Source organism: Cryptotermes secundus, unplaced genomic scaffold (genome assembly GCF_002891405.2).
Source record: "Cryptotermes secundus unplaced genomic scaffold, Csec_1.0 scaffold22, whole genome shotgun sequence".
Classification (NCBI taxonomy): Eukaryota; Metazoa; Arthropoda; class Insecta; order Blattodea; family Kalotermitidae; genus Cryptotermes; species Cryptotermes secundus.
The window spans coordinates 39,889-55,986 of NW_019742961.1; the positions used below are offsets into that span (position 1 = coordinate 39,889).

The 16,098-nt window shown below is 40.9% G+C and overlaps 2 protein-coding genes across 2 annotated transcripts in view; one reads left to right on the forward strand and one right to left on the reverse strand.

The window, feature by feature from the left end:
- Positions 1–795: 795 nt before the first annotated feature.
- Positions 796–8,651, reverse strand: LOC111873400 (serine/arginine repetitive matrix protein 1). Its single transcript, XM_023868079.2, has 5 exons — positions 8,435–8,651; positions 6,720–6,968; positions 4,456–4,800; positions 2,429–2,722; positions 796–1,859 (listed from the first exon to the last, which is right to left on the reverse strand). The coding sequence occupies exons 1-5, from the start codon at positions 8,549–8,551 to the stop codon at positions 1,182–1,184; spliced, it is 1,683 nt and encodes a 560-aa protein (XP_023723847.1). The 5' UTR covers positions 8,552–8,651; the 3' UTR covers positions 796–1,181.
- Positions 8,652–9,998: 1,347 nt separating this feature from the next.
- Positions 9,999–16,098, forward strand: part of LOC111873401 — a 9,663-nt gene continuing 3,563 nt past the window's right edge. Inside the window, exons 1-3 of the mRNA XM_023868080.2 lie at positions 9,999–10,086; positions 12,438–12,680; positions 14,963–15,235. Coding sequence (XP_023723848.1) covers positions 10,060–10,086; positions 12,438–12,680; positions 14,963–15,235 — 543 coding nt within the window. The 5' untranslated portion in view covers positions 9,999–10,059. The remainder of the gene's footprint in view (positions 10,087–12,437; positions 12,681–14,962; positions 15,236–16,098) is intronic.

Genomic DNA, 16,098 nt, shown 5'->3' on the forward strand with positions numbered 1-16,098 from the left:
TTACGAAACTTGTGTGTATATCGTGACAACTAAACACATCTCAACGGCGTGCTCCATAAATACCTGCCATCAGTGTGTCTCTGCATATGTATTCCTCCTATCCCTGATAGGTAAAGAAGACACGATAAATTTTTCCCTCGTTCCTTTTTAGGCAACGAGTCGGTGAATGTGTAGCATGTAGGAATATTCTAGACAAATTTCTTCACTGAGTTCGACATCCGTCACTGAATTCAATTTTGATGTAATTACTATATTTCTAATTCTTTAAACATTTTGTATTTATTACTTCTGGTACAGTCGAGAAGAATAAAGTTTCGAAAAAGCCATTTCTTCTCCAGTATTTTTTATTGCTAGTGGGGTGGAACTAAGTCCCTTGCACTGCGGCCATTTCTGACCTATTATACCAGCCCCAGATGATAGGTGAGGGTGATTGTGGAGCAATTGGTGGAATGAAGATTGGCAGGGGAAACCGAAGTACTCGGAGAAAACTTACCCCAGCGTCACTTTGTCCACCGCAAATCCCACTTGACCAGATCCAGGATCGAACCCGAGCCGCCGCGGTGGGAAGCCACCGACTAACCGCTTGTGCTATGGCGTGGCCGCTTCTTCTCCAGTAACTTTTGATATTATCTCGCTTATACAGATATTTGATATTAGTTTTCTAATGCCCTTACTTCTAATCCCGGAATAAATTATATTCAGTTCAGATATATTTGAAGTAATAAATATACCCTTTAAATACATATATATATATATATGCGTGCTTTCAACTTCGTAACATATATTTTCATCATATTATTTTCAAGAAACGGCAATTTATTCGCTACTTTTTATTATGTTACATATATTTTAAATAACTCAAACAAATGGAAAATAAAAGTACTGTACATATATTGCACGAATATGAAAGATGCCACCTATGTTCAAAACTTCATTGCGGTGATGCCAGAAAAATATCACGAAAGCAGTTCAATCGTCCATAATTACAATCATTATCTGAGATAAATATCATAATTTTGTAGTTTATTGTGGAGTTTGAATGCATATCATTAAAGCGATTTTATTTATGTTTGTATTAATAACAACAATGTATTCTTGATGCACAAAAGACATATGCTCTATATTATTTTCCAAATATTATCTGGAGAAGTAAGAATTTTAATTAATTTTAAACGATTACATTATTTTTTAAATCGATTTATTATGGACGGAGCTTTGAGAAGACTTGGCCGCAACACGGACTTCGGGCCTTCTCTCGGCGCATTGGAAGTTCCAGAGATATTGGGTGCAGAAGTGCTGGGCATGCGCAATGCACTGGTTAAAGTTGCCTTCTTTAGAACTCCTCGAAGCTTCGGAGTCGAGAATGCACTCGTCAAATTCGAAGTCCTACATGACGCTGGCAAAGATGATGAAGCCCTTCTGGAGAGATGTGGTCTTAGACTTGCTCCTGCAGGCGAAATGGTTTCTCTAATTTGGGGATCTGGCGCAGAGCTTGAAGTACGCTGGGACACATTCGGGCTTCCCGCTGTTATTTCGGGAATATTCATAAAACTTCCGCCCCTGGCTTCATTCTCTTTTGTCTTCCTGGGAGCATGTGGCGTTCTGAGAGGCGTGAAAGTTGTAGCAGAACGTTTTACTGGTTTCGGTGTGGCCATGTCTTTTCGGCCAAGGATAGGAGTTCGTGGTGCTGGGGAACGCTGTCTCTTGACTGTGCTAGCACGCTGGAGAGATCCAGAGAATGAACTGTTGTCACTGCCATTTAAGGTGGGCTTGGATGTCTTCCTGGGGCGAAGTTTCGGAACAGCTTCCACTTGTTTTATTTTTGATCTTGATGCATGAGAAGCGCTTGTTTCCTGAGCCTGTACAAATAGCACATGAACAAAAATGTTAGACCCAAGAAGCACGTGGGACATGTAGCACGAATGAGGACACGAGGAAAGCGTATAGGATATTGGTGGGGAAGACCAAGGCGTAGGTGGGTGGACAATATTAAAATTGATCTTAGAGAGATAGGATGGGATGATATGGATTTGATTGATCTGGCTCAGGATAGGGACCAGTGGAGGGATCTTGTGAAAACGGTAATGAACCTTCGGGTTGCATAAAACGCTGAGAAATTCTTGAGTAGCTACAGAATTGGCGGTTCCTAAAAGGGCTCAGCTCCATAAGTAAGTAAGTAAGCTACAGTAACCTTTAGATTGCGTAAATTAGCTAGAGTGTTACAATTACTTGTAGTTATGGCTTGTGAGTATTCAGTAAATATATCATGCAGTCCAGAAACCCCATATTATCAACCACACAAACCCCGAATACGTGACAAATAAAGTTCGAGATTTAAACACGTACAGAATAAAATCACGCAAGTCGACATAATAACCTGCGCCTCTTACGCTCTATAAAGAAGGAAAGAATGTGATGGCGTAGTTACTTTGTTCTTCTGGTTTAAGTTGAGTATCGACAGCGCTTCGTGTATCTTTGCACAGGCATCATGAAGTCGCTCCGCAACCTCTGGATCTCTACCCTCGACGTTCAGCTGTTCCAAACTCTGCAAGGTTTGCTGTGACTGGAGAGGACTGGATGTGAGGGGCGGTCCCAACATTACGGCTTGAGCGTCCTCCATATCGTGGATACTGCCAATGCTCCAGGTTTTCTGACGAATGAGCTCTGGCTTCGGTAGCGAGTTGCCACCGAGCACTGGACTTGTTGGATATGAATGGAATGCCTGTAAATGAATGAAACATCTGTCAGATGTTGTACTCCAGGTCATCTGTCTGGCCTATCCGAACATTTGTGGAAGTTAAATATGGAACTCAACATTACATTCCTGAGACTGCTATTAAGATAGACGAGCTCACTGTGAACTTCATATATACGTGCATACTGCTTATCAGGATTAGTTTGGTCAATGTCAGACTGAAGAGTTAATAAATTAAAATTAATTAGGATGTTTTTCGAGCTCAGAAATATTTAAGAGTTTATTTATTACGGTCACTTAACGTTTTCTTAGCAATATATGTCAGTGTACTAGTAGGATGACAGAATTATGAATACGAAAGGATCTATCGTGGCCGGTTTTACTATGATCTGCATGAAACTACTATGGAAATTGGATAAAACTCAATCAGATTATTCGGTGTTCAGGTCAAGAATAAAACCTGGATTCCTCCCGGATAAGAAGCATAAGTGCTACCCACTGAACCACGACACTGAGCCAACAGCCTATCATCGCCCGTAACGCAACAAGAAGAGTTAAGAATACTAAAATAAATTTCTGTGGACTGACACGTACGAGAGATATTCTTCTAATATTTGGCACTTTCATCACCTACGAGAATAAGTTTACCGTGTGATATATATTGTGAGATATGGGCCGTTTCTATATAACAACAGAGGAATGTCCGTAAATATTCTCACGGCAACGAATACAGGCAACAATCCAAGAGCTGTCGTTTCTATGCGACGACCGGTAAATACCTCCCCCCACCCACCCACCGAGGAACGTGACAACAGTATAGAGGAAACTGTTTTCTATGTGGCTCGCTCCAAGCAAATGCACGGAACAAGAGGGCGTCTATTGCTAGGAAACGAAGTTGTAAACACACATCCGAAACAAAAGAAGACGGTGTTTTCCGTGGAGTCTGTGCAAAGAAGTTATCTTGAAGACAATCGGCGCCACGAATCAGTCAGATCTAGGAGATAGCCATGGTAAGTTCATAGTGAAAGAAGAATTGAAGTCATCCTGTGAAGACATAATGCGTGATTTGAAGGCTTTATGAGTGCTGTGGTGTAACTATATCTATAGTGTGACAGTTATAGTTCCTGTGTTAAAATCCGTTGCCAGGAAACTGATAGGGAAAACTTTGCAAAGGTAGCCATTGTTTACATCTGTTACCTAGCAACGACTACTGTAAGCAGATATGGAAGAGTTTATTTACGTGTTATAATTACAGTAATCTTGGAAGTATTATAAACGACCTGTAAGTGGTCAATAAAATAATTACCATTCCGAAACCCGTCTTTGGCCACTGACACGCGTGACAATATTTATTATTTCAGAAATACTTCGAGTAACCAGTGTGAAAAACAAACTGTTTTACTTCTATGTATATAATGGTTGACCGTCGAAGTATGTGAGAATAACCCGTAATTGTTTCTTTAAATGTCTGTGACAATGGCCGATTCATTGTACGAATATTATGTTGGACATAGCCTATTGTCTCCGGTACATCTGACGTGCACAACATTTCGGAATCCACTTCCATCAGTTCAGGGATCGAGACCTTTGTAGTGGGCTCAACTAAATATGCTCCTTCCACCCTCACACCTAACGGCGGAAATGACCCAGTTACTGAAACTTGTTATGTCACATCTACTGCAGACAATTGATAACATGAAGCACAACAAGCACATGGACTATTTCCTTCTGATTTCTCAAACCGTTACACAAATGCATGCCTTGTGAGATGCAGACATTGTAGCAGCAACATCTTCAGCCTCCATTTTAATCTGGCCAGAGGTCAAGGGTAGGCTCTGGGGCCGTACGTTCGTGTTTGTGGTTGAAGAATCGACTGGAAAGAAGGCATCGAGAGATCGATGACGTTGACACGGAGATCTCTCTAGTTGTTGCGTCGTTTGTGGGCAGGTCCAGTTGCTGTAGCTGTTCTGCGGGCGAGTTGCAGTCCCTTCACCTCCAGACAAGAGCTGCATCAGCTGTGAGATAACCTCTCTAGCGACGCGGGCTGTTCCCGGTGCTACAACCGGCAGAAGAGATCTTGCCATGACAGTGTCTTGAATGTTTGCCTGAAACAAGTGACGGAAAATGCGACAACTTGCTCGTACTTATCACTCTCACATATAAGGCCGCCCGTACACACCACGTTGTCATGCAGTTACATGAGAATCGTTTCGAGTGTGGGCGAGATTAGGTTAAAAGGGTGCGTCAGCATTCAAGACTACAGACGTATGCCAGGGTATGAAAACAGCAAGAACAGTTTAAGGCCGCGCCATAGCTCAAGCGGTTAGTCGCTGGCTTTCCAAAGCGGCGGACCCGGTTCGATCCCGGGATCTGGTCAAGTTGGATTTGTGGTGGACAAAGTGGCCCTGGGGCGGGGTTTCTCCGCGTACTTCGGTTTCCCTTGCCAATCTTCATTCCAACAAATTCTCCATCATCATGATCACCCCGGGACAGGCTACAATAAGCCAATTAGTGGCCGCCGTGCCGAGTGGACCAAGTTGGACTCCACCCCCCCACTAAGTGAATTAAAAAAAAAAAAAAGAGCAGTTTTAGCCGCCATCCATTTCCCGCTCTCCCTTTCTCTGTATCAAATTTCCTAAACATGAGGTTTGTCATTTCCATTACGACATTTCAGGTTAACATTGCAACGGTTAGCTAAGCGTTGACAGGTTGCATGTACTTAAGTTACGCAATAGGGCAAGAAGAAGTCGGATGCAATTTGTTTCCGTATATGGTGTCAGTTCTGTGAGCATTGTTATTTTGATGTGGATATAGGAAGTGAAGTATACAGTACAAAGGAAAAGGTTTACGATTGGAAGTTTGTTGGTGCTATTCGTGGGATATGACCTTACACATCTGCCTTGACTCACCATTTGATCAGATGTGACAATGAAAAGGAATAAGGCAGAAAACAGTCGAAATTAATTCTACGAAGGCTTATACGGCAAATGAAAAGCGTTACTGTTGAATTCTCAAGGGGTGTAACGGTAGTGGCTATTCAGCTTCGTAACCGACGCGAGATTCTGTTCTGCTTTTCTGTTGCAGCTGGAGCCTCAGGTTATTGCACGTAATAGGAAATGAACAGCCAGTGTATTTAAGCCAAAGAAAATTTTTATTGATATAATTTAAATACCTGACATAAGAGGAGCTGATTTGCATACTTAGAAGTGCCCAGCGTCGTAAAATACGCATTTGAGTAATGTGACGTATTTACGTCGTCGTCATCGTCATCATAGTCAAAGTGGCGCTAGGGCAGGTTTTCTCAGAGTACTTCGGTTTCCTCTGCCAATCTTCATTTCACAAATTGCTCCACAATCACCCTCACCTATCATCTGGGGCTGGTACAATAGGCCAGAAGTGGCCGCAGTACAAGGGACTTAGTCCCACCCCACTAGCAATAAAACAAATACATGACTTATTACTACTTCTTTTGATGTACAGGATGTCCCAGAAGGAAATGTCAATTTCATCATAGTATCGGCCATTCTAAGCACAAAGTATATATTTACACGTGTCCTCTTCCGAACGGTTTCCGAGATAGAGCTGTTTCACTACACAGCACAATGTACACTGTACAGGCGAGCAACACACCATGTCCTCACACGAGATGCAAAATATATTGATGTTAACGGTGGAATTTTCGAAAATGAATTACACTAGGTAAACTGTACCGACTTTGTCACTTGAACAATAAATACCGGTATTAGAAACAGTACGTAATATCTGTTTCTTATCAACAATTTTGGGACTCTACAGTGAAATAGCTCTATCTCGGAAACAGTTCGGAAGAGGATACATGTGCATATACACTTTTTGCTTAGAATGACCGTTACTTTAACCTCCCAGACCTTTCCTGCTGGGACACTCTGTATAGTCCTAATGATAAAATCGTAGCAAGTATATTTTGCATTCATTTTTCTGTTGTGGTACTAATTCGTTTGAACGTTTTGGCGAGTTTTAATGTATGAAGTCAGCAAATCCTTACCTGTCTCGTAGTGCTGTCACTGCTATTTATTGCGGATGTTTCGGTGCTTGACCTTGACCTCAAGACCGCATGCAGTCCTGATTGTGCACACGTGATGTTAACACTGAGAGACGTGCGGGGCTCCTGCCCAGGTTTTTGGGCGGGCGAGCCACCAGGGAGGCTCTCAATGTGATGTAAATCGAAACCAATGGTCTGCAGCAAACAGACGAGGACTGCAATGTCAGGAGTCTGAAACTCGGGTTCTGACGTCTGAAAACAGTAGATCAGTTGCAGTTCTACTACAGGAAGGCCAAATATACGGGATCAAGACCTCAGAATGCAATTGAAGATGCGAACGAGAAAGTTTCCCGTACTGAGCTTATTAATTAAAATAATAATATTAAAATGATATAGCAATTCGATTTCATTCAGTTTATTCCTTTTTTATATACGTGCGAAGAAGCCAATAACAAAGTGAGCACAATTAAAGAAAAGAAACAGAACACAGAAAATAGGAACAAGACAATTTATATCGTTGCAATAAATAATATACGTAAATAACAATAATAATAATTTTTCTATTCTCTATAGCGTCCAACGTCTGAGCCCACCCAACATCTTATCAAATAGGTACCAGGGGCTCTTTCCTTGCGGGGAAAGCGAATTAAGGGACAAAATTTTACAGTAATTTTGTCTTACTTCAAAAATTTATTTTTGTGCCTACCGAACGTATAGTTGGTTCAGTGCCCCATTGCACTCCGAGTGGCGCTCCAGTCTCCGATCAATACAAACTGTTTGATCAATATCTTATCTATTACATGAAAATCCACACCGAAACCACCTATAATTTCGTCTAACTATTGAGTTTACCAGAGAGGAAAATTTTGGATAAGTTTCAGGTATAGCTGATATTTCGATAATGAAGTCAGTATTACCCCCCTTTTTATAAATGGGTGCAGTAATGGAGTAGTCGTTTCACATTCAAAATTAAATCACTGTTTCAGTAGCTCTCAGAATGTAATATATTTTTCATTTTGCTCGCAATGAACCTGATAGGATTTTATCAGTGCCTAGTATGTACACTTCTTAAAACGTTTCATAGCAACCTCAACCTCAACCTCAAGAGAACTAAGTTAAATTCAGATGCCTAAGCTGTGTGTAATTATGTCCGACTAACATTCTAATTCCACGTACATTCAGTAAGACACAAGAAATTATTCTATTTACTGAACATATTAAGAGATTCTACAAGCATAACATCAGTCTTATCTTTCAAGTTAGTTATAGGCTGGAAACCCTTCTTTAATTCCTTAATGCCCATATAAATGCCTCGATTAACAATTTAAAGTATTTCAAGGTCGTCGATTTTGTCTTTAAAGTCTTATTCCTTCCCTTCATGTCCAATAGTTCGATAGCCTTACATAGTTCAGATTATGTTTACCGAGTTCTTCTGGATTCTGCAACTACTGCTCTTTAGTCTGATTCTGATCTAATCGTTTTCAGTATCCTTACTCAAACCATGATGCTGCTTTACCTCGTACTAATTTTACTCCTCTTTGGCTGAAAATTTTGTAGTCTCTCTAATATTTATGAAAGTTAACAAATAATTACCTGCAGGGTTATATTAAATTCAATGTTATGAAGAAGAGAATAATTTAAAATATGAGTATATTAATCTACTCACATTTCATCAAAAATAATTTATTTTAAGACTGTGTGAAACTAATGTCACAAACCTTAGACAGAGTCGCATCTTTGTAGAACCATTTGACAATCCGATGGAAAAAATCATTTCGAGCAGTTACATATGATTCTGAAAGTCGAGCGTTCAGTTCGCCTTCAGCAGTAGCCATGTAGCACAGAACTGAACTTCCTCCCGCGGAGCGCAGTGATACAACACAGTCGCTGTCAACATGGACTCTGTAGTTCTGGTTCGGAGCTTCTTCCTGCAGCAGGTACGTTCTATGACTGCACACAGTTCTTAGGACGATTCAGAAATCCTTGTGGTGATACTGGCCACCGTTGACACATCTCCGGACTGGTTCAGAAGCGATGATTATTTTATATATAGTTGCATTATTTATATACTTGTGCCTATTGCTTGAATTACTCGTAACCTAGGCGGTTTTAAGCTAGAAATTTCTTTAGGCGACGTTGGTATAAGTTGTGCATGACTTCACTGTTATATTGAACTAGTGACTGCTCTGGTATTATTCGATATTCTGAGTTAACTTCGATTGTGCAAATACCTCCTCTGTTTATGTTCGCATGTGAGATATATTGCATTAAAGTAATCAGAGGTGAACTTCGCTTCCCCTCCTCTGATTTCTATGTCGAATTTCATGTCACACTTTTTTATTAGTATTTACGTTCAGGTTAGGATTGATAATACACATAGCTTGTCTTGTTAGTGTTGATGCAGAGTTTTCACAAATTGTACTAAGTGAAGGCAAGACTGGGAGACGGTATCTTGCCTTCTGCCTGCGTGATTTGTTTCTGAAATTAACGAGTGTACGGATATGTCGATAAAATTTGGTTTCGTAAGTCAGTATTGTAATTTTAACATGAATGACCAACGTTTTTCTGCCACAGTAGTAAAAATAAAACGAAAAGGCTGTTATAAATAGAGAATTTGAGTAACTGCCTCTTCGATGTAAAATGACTCGAGTGTTTTGTTCAAGTTTAGTCATGTACACCTCACTTCAAGGCCCATTTCTAAGCTCATTTTAACCATATGTTATATATTAATATATTTTCGTTCTCCTATTTTAATGTTAGACTCTGAATTCATGCAGTTTTCTGATGATATCCAGTGTGGCTTCATGGTAGTGTAAACCAATAATTTCTGACCATAATTTCATGTACTAAAATTTATATTTTTATAACAAAATATTTTATGAGCCTTATTTTAGTTAAAATATTTACTAATCTACCTGGGAGCTATAAGAGAACAGTATATGTACATAATTTTTATGAGAAATTCCCTGAACAGAAACATTGTGAAACATTCATGTCTCGGAGTACAATAAGCATATATGTGAAATGGCTGATATTCGGCTCCAATTTTGAGGTTTGGTCGTTTGCTGCACTAAATCCTTCTGCTCTTGAAACCCATCCGCGATGACAATGTCAGTTTATGTGTTCATGTCACCCAACGACTTAAATTAGGTCTGCTCAGTGTTGTTGATTACCAAAGAGTAGGAGATTAGGCACTGAGTCCAAGTCACGAATCTCTGAGAGCGCCCACCGAGCTATCTCGAACGCTGCAGAGCGCTCCTGAGCCTCCTGTGTATGCTAACAGTGTGTGCATAGCTTGTAGATAAAGCTGTTTGCATTTGGAAGCCGCCATTCGATCTGAATAATGTCGTCCCCTGACTCCATACCAAAGGCAAGTAATTAAAAAACGTAATAATTTGAATATTTTCTTAAGAGTTTCATATATTTCTACCGGAATACATTGCCAACTGAGGATTTTTTTTCGTTTTACCCACAAATAATGTGGGATAAACAATAATTTAAAGAGAGTAATTATTTTTCAAAGCATTGACGTAAAATATCGAGAATGATAAGGAAATAGTTATACCTGATAATTATAACTAAACCCTGATTTTATTAATTGCTTTGTATATTTACGAAAATTTTTCTAGTAAAATCAATAACTCCATTAAAATTATCTAGTAATAGACTATTTGTGGTTCTCACAGCAGTCGTTATGAACATTTCAGTCTTCTTGGATATGACGCCGTGTAGTCCGTTTAAAGTCAACCGATGTTTCGGAGAAATATTTCGTCTCCATCTTCATGGTCGAAGAATAAGACAAGAAATAAACTTGAACCAGTTAGCAACGAACTATAAGGCGTTTCATTGCAGACGATAGAACTCCATTTAATTCGGTCATGTCCATACAATATATTTAAAATGCATGGGGTATTGTTTTAATGCCTTACCCTTATTGATTTAGGCGTGAAATAATACGATAATATCATAAAGAAGGCCGTTTCTTGTTCATAATTCTTTCTCTCAACTTGTACGAAATTTTTTATCTGAGGACACCGGTGACTCATTCCTATTCGACTGCGTGTATTATTCATACACTTATACATAGTAAACAGTAACAACAGTGTGTAAGATTTGAGGCTTTCACGGCGGTGACTATGACATATACACGGCGCCAAATCCCAGAAGACTGCTTTCTTCTCAGTAACAACAGTGATAATTAAATACGATATTGCACCTAGTAAAGACCACTGCTCGCCGGTCACGGTAGCCGAGCGGTCTAAGGCATGTACTGTCTTTGCTCGCTTGGAAACCGGGATCGTGGGTTCAAATCCCACTCAGGGCATGGATGTTTAGTTTGTGTGTGTGCGTGTTTCTGTGTTTGTGTACAAGTAGAGACCTTGCGACGAGCTGACCACTGGCCCAAGGAGTCCTACCGTATGTGTAAGATCTAGAAAAACCGAAGTGAACGGAGAAGTTCATGGAGGTAGGCCTAGGCCCACTGGGGCTGTAGTGCCAAAGAAAAAAAAGACCACTGCTAATTTCGCCTGTTTATAATGAGACACTACGATAATTAAATTGGTCATCGTTTGCAATTCTGCCGAATTGTGTCAGTTCCGTTTCGGACGAGCTAGAATCATCTTGTGTTTCTTTGAGGTCCAGAGAAGATGTTGGTCAACTCGTTAGCCTAAATATTAGACAACGTAGATTATTCAGTCGGATTAAAGACGGCCGGACCGTGAATATTGCCAACTATACTACATCTAGAAGCGAGGTAAGGGGATGTCTTGAAGCGTTGTATTCTGTTTGTGGTGCTTAGAATTACGAGTAAAATGGAAGGGGCTTTGCCGTCACACAGACAAATGGTTATTATTTATCAGTTCCCATCATAGGTCGGTGTAGATAGGTCATCATCGGGAGATTCTTGTGGACGTAATAAAGAAAATGTTTTATAATAACACTTTAGTTGTCATTTGTGTATATCCTCAAGAATCACTTTGTAATGGCCTATCTAGACGCAATTGTGAACTTATAAATAAAATAAAAAGCAACAAATGTATTGAATGTTTCCATGCATCTATATTTCTTTGGTAGAATCTTCTTAGTACAAATATTATGTTTCTGGGCGTTATCCATAGCCCTGTTTTTTTTTATAGAACACCGTCTTCCTTGCATTTGAAAACACAACATTTTGGAGATAAGGACTATCTCTATCGATTGGGCAAAATTGAATACGTTTTACTTGAAGACGGAGACAGAATTCAGCCTCCGACATGTTGTGTTTTTAAGTATAAACAGCATGGTGTTTTAGATAAAAACAGGACGATGGGTGATGTCCAGAAACATAATAGTTTTAGAGTCTTTTTCTTACTCGGTATCTAAATCATACTTCTGTTTGCTCACATAATACCCTAAAGCATAGGCAACGAAGACTTTCACTGGGGTAAAGAAGGTCGAAGTGTAATTAATACCACTTAACTACCATGTGGGTCAGAGGAAGAAAATTTGTTCAATTTCACTCTTCGATCGACGGCAGAATAGAGAAAACAAATTAAGAGGATGTGTATGTGTTAACTACTTTCTTTTTACCCTTAATTTTCCGCGGTCCGTGTGCAAAATACTGTAGGCGGTATATTGTTTGTTAGGAGACCTTCCCTCCACAAAATTGCGTGCGGCTACTTAGAGAGGTTTTCAACAAGAGACGCTATTCGAAACCAACATTGCTTTTGTTTACGTTTCAAGGTTTGCCTAGACGTGTCAGAAGTCGTGAAGCTCCTCTGTGCTGTCGGCTTCAGCGTCCGTCACCTAGATATATCGGAACCATATGATGTGACGCCCACCGGCGTCTCAGGCCAGGAAAGGCGTGGTGGTTGTCGTGTTGTGGTCTCGTGTACCACTTCTGGGCTCCGAGCCGTGCTTGAAACTGTGGGGGAAGAATGCAGATGCACATCGAAACAGCTGAATATGGCGGCGTCTAACACTCAGGTGCTTTTTGTAGAGAAACTTCCTGGTATATGACCCTCCTAAAAGTAAAAGGAAAAGTTCCCCCTGTGCTGAAGTAATCAAGCATTACGCCATGAAGACGTGTGGGGGTGTAGATGTTTTCTTGAGATCGGCACTGTTTGGAAGATAGTGGTCACATCCACGTCCCGGCTGCTTTACCCCAGGGGAAAGAGCCAAAGATACATATTAGATAGGAGGCTTTGTGGGACGCAGAGTCGGTCTGGAAGATATGGAGAAGTGAAAATTCTTGACCCCCACCAGAACTTGAACTCCGAAAGCCTCGGCCGTTCGACCCGTGGCCAGTTGCTATACAGACTGCTCTATCCTAGCTCTCATGACCCACCTAAACCTCTAGAAATTTCCACCACTAATTGTCAGCATCAATATCTGACTTTCATGTAAAAGTGTTATGTTTTGTAGGTTTTCATAGCGGTGACTATGAAGAATGCCTTGTTCTGGGATGTGGAGCCGTGTTGATTTTGTGTGAACCGACATTTCTCGTGTTATATTATTTTAAAAAATATACCGAAAAGGTTATATGCTAGATCTCGCCTGAAATGTTGAATGAAGGCCGTCTATTCTTGGTTTTGGAAGGATCGTATGTCTTACCGTGTGTGGCTTTAACGGATTTACACGTACATATTACGGGACTTTTTAAAAGTTGATATGCACAGGCCCATCTTTAAATCTGTATTAATTAATTCGCATAGGGGGCGTAGAGTCCAACTGGGTCCACTTGGCACGGCGGCCACTGATTGACCTATTGTAGCCTGCCCCGGGTGATGATGGAGAATCTTGTGGAATGAAGATTGGCAGGGGAAACCGAAGTACTCGGAGAAAACCCGCCCAAGCGCCACTTTGTCCACCACAAATCCCACTTGACCAGACCCGGGCCGCCGCGGTGGGAAGCCAGCGACTAACCGCTTGAGCTATGTTGCGGCCTAAATCGATGTTACTGTAGAGACTATCCAGTGGCCATATTTTCATTCTTATTTGATATACACAGAGTTCGACAGCTGTCTCTATGCACGTCTACAGACGAATGGCTCTCATTGAACTGCCAGGTGCCTTTATTACTAGTATATTAAAGACCATTAATGCACATTATACTAACATAAGATAGTGGAAATAGTTAATTGCATGGAGTATATTTTTCTTGACGGAAATAAAACTATCGCCTAATTTGCCAAAGTCTCCAGCTTTTATGGAGCCATGAAATAATTTACCCCACTTACTAGCGCCTGAAATGGCCCCTGTTCTAGCACCTCTAGCGGAATCCGAATTTCCTCAACTGTGGCCTGAAGATCTGTCGCCGTACCGTATTCCAGTGTCTTTCCCCAGCAAGAGGACCTACTACTGGACCCTATTTAACGAACCAGGTTAGCGCAGTCGATATAGTGGCTGGCTACGGGCTGGCCAGCCGGAAGGTCGCAGTTAGAATCCCAGTAAAGACAAGATTTTTCTCTTCTCTATGTCGTTCTGATAGGTTCTGGAGCCCACGTAGCCCCTATCGAATGGCTACCGGGAGTAAAGCGGCTGAGGCGTGAAGCTAATCATTCACCTCCAGGTTGTGCCAAGTCAAGAACACGTGGACTGAGTCGACACCAGGGCCATAGTGTGGCTGAATGGATTAAAAATTAATTTCTGTTGCGCACACATCCACTTCAGTTATGAAGACAATTTAGCATTATTTGTGAGTTCGAATTTTGAAAATGCTTTGTAATATTGAAGCTTTAATTTTGAACGAAGTATATTATTGAAAAATGCAAGTGGTCCCACATCGGTCGTTCAGCAGTTGCAGTTACCCATCTGTACTTAGTTTCGTTGGCCACTCTATCCGGGTTCTAAATTTTCTAACACACCAGAAAACCATACCCCTTAAGGACAGAAGCCATAATGACACCAGAAACAAATTTTCCGGCTCCCATACAACCATATAAGTGCACAAATTATTAGATTAATTTGTTATGCATTTAAACGGACATTTCACAAATTATTATAGCGGATGGAACTCAGTATTTTGGAGATAAGGCAGAAAGATGACTCAAATAATTTCCTTCCAGATTTTGTACCCAATTTTGAGGCACACTTTAATGTGCTTTCATTTCTATTGAGTAAAGGACAAGTTGGGTTTTGATTAATGTAGCGGTACTCCCTAACACCCATTTTCCAAAAGACTTTGTCTTACCAGCTGCCGTGATTTAGGAACGTAATTCCCGAGGTTGGTGATGGATTGTAGCCACTGATCTGTTTCCTTATTACAGGTTGAGAGAGTAATCACTCCGCTTAGTGACCCAGTATCACTGATTCTGAGGGAATTCCTAGTCAGTTTGACAAAGTATGGTATTCAGCGGGAGAACACAGCTTGCACTAATATTGCTGACTCGTTAGCAAATAAATGCACTGTAGTGGAGGAACAGAAACAAACACCAAACTTGCAGGTTCATACTGGACTTGGTTCAAGAAGAAACATCTTTGGTTCTGTGGACCAACTTCTTACGTCTTCGGTTCCAGATCTCCCTCTTCAAAAGGGCAGAGTAAGATGAAATATGAATATGGGGCCTAAAGAATAAAAATGTTATTATGCGAAGTTTACTGTAGAGAAATCTGTAAATGTTATCGGAACTGTGTCTTAAATTTTGCTGTCTATGAGATGAGCCTAGCAGTCACTTATATTTGGGTAGTGACCTGTTCGGGTCTCGACCGGGACGTCTACTTTCATAGCTTTTTCTTATTTTCCCCCTTCATCCACCAGAGAATTCCGGAAAGGTAGCTTTCGATATGTCACTGCTGTTTCCCTCCATATACTTTCCAGTTTATCATTCTTCAACCATTCTACACACACAAGTAACACAACTCATATCGACGAAATACGCATACCTTAACATTACACATAATAATAGACCTATATTGATAAGTATTAAAACATAACTTCTAAAATAGTGACATATAGATACTTATTTCAGATAGACACTAGCGGCCTCCGTAGTCTAAGGGTAACGTTCCCACCTCATGACTCAAGGTACGCGGGTTCAAACCCGGCGGAGGTCGTGGAATTTTTAAGGGCGGAAATTTCAGGGAAGAGGTTCTCCGGGAGGGACTTTAAGCCGTGGGTCCCGTGTCGTACGGCACGTAAAAGAACCTCATGTCTCAAGGAGACCACTGAGCCAAATTTGTTAGGACATTTCCCGCCCAACAATAGTCTCTAACGCCTCTGGTAGATGGGGGAAGCATCTAGATACCGCTGAGCCAGTAGAGGCCGAACTCGCTGGCTGAGTCGGGACTGATGGCACGCACCAGTACCGGTAGGGTATAGAGACTGGTAGAATATCACAGGGGGACGTACAATATAGATCAAACTGGTCGCGGTGCATGGGGGAACCCACCCCCTCCCATAATA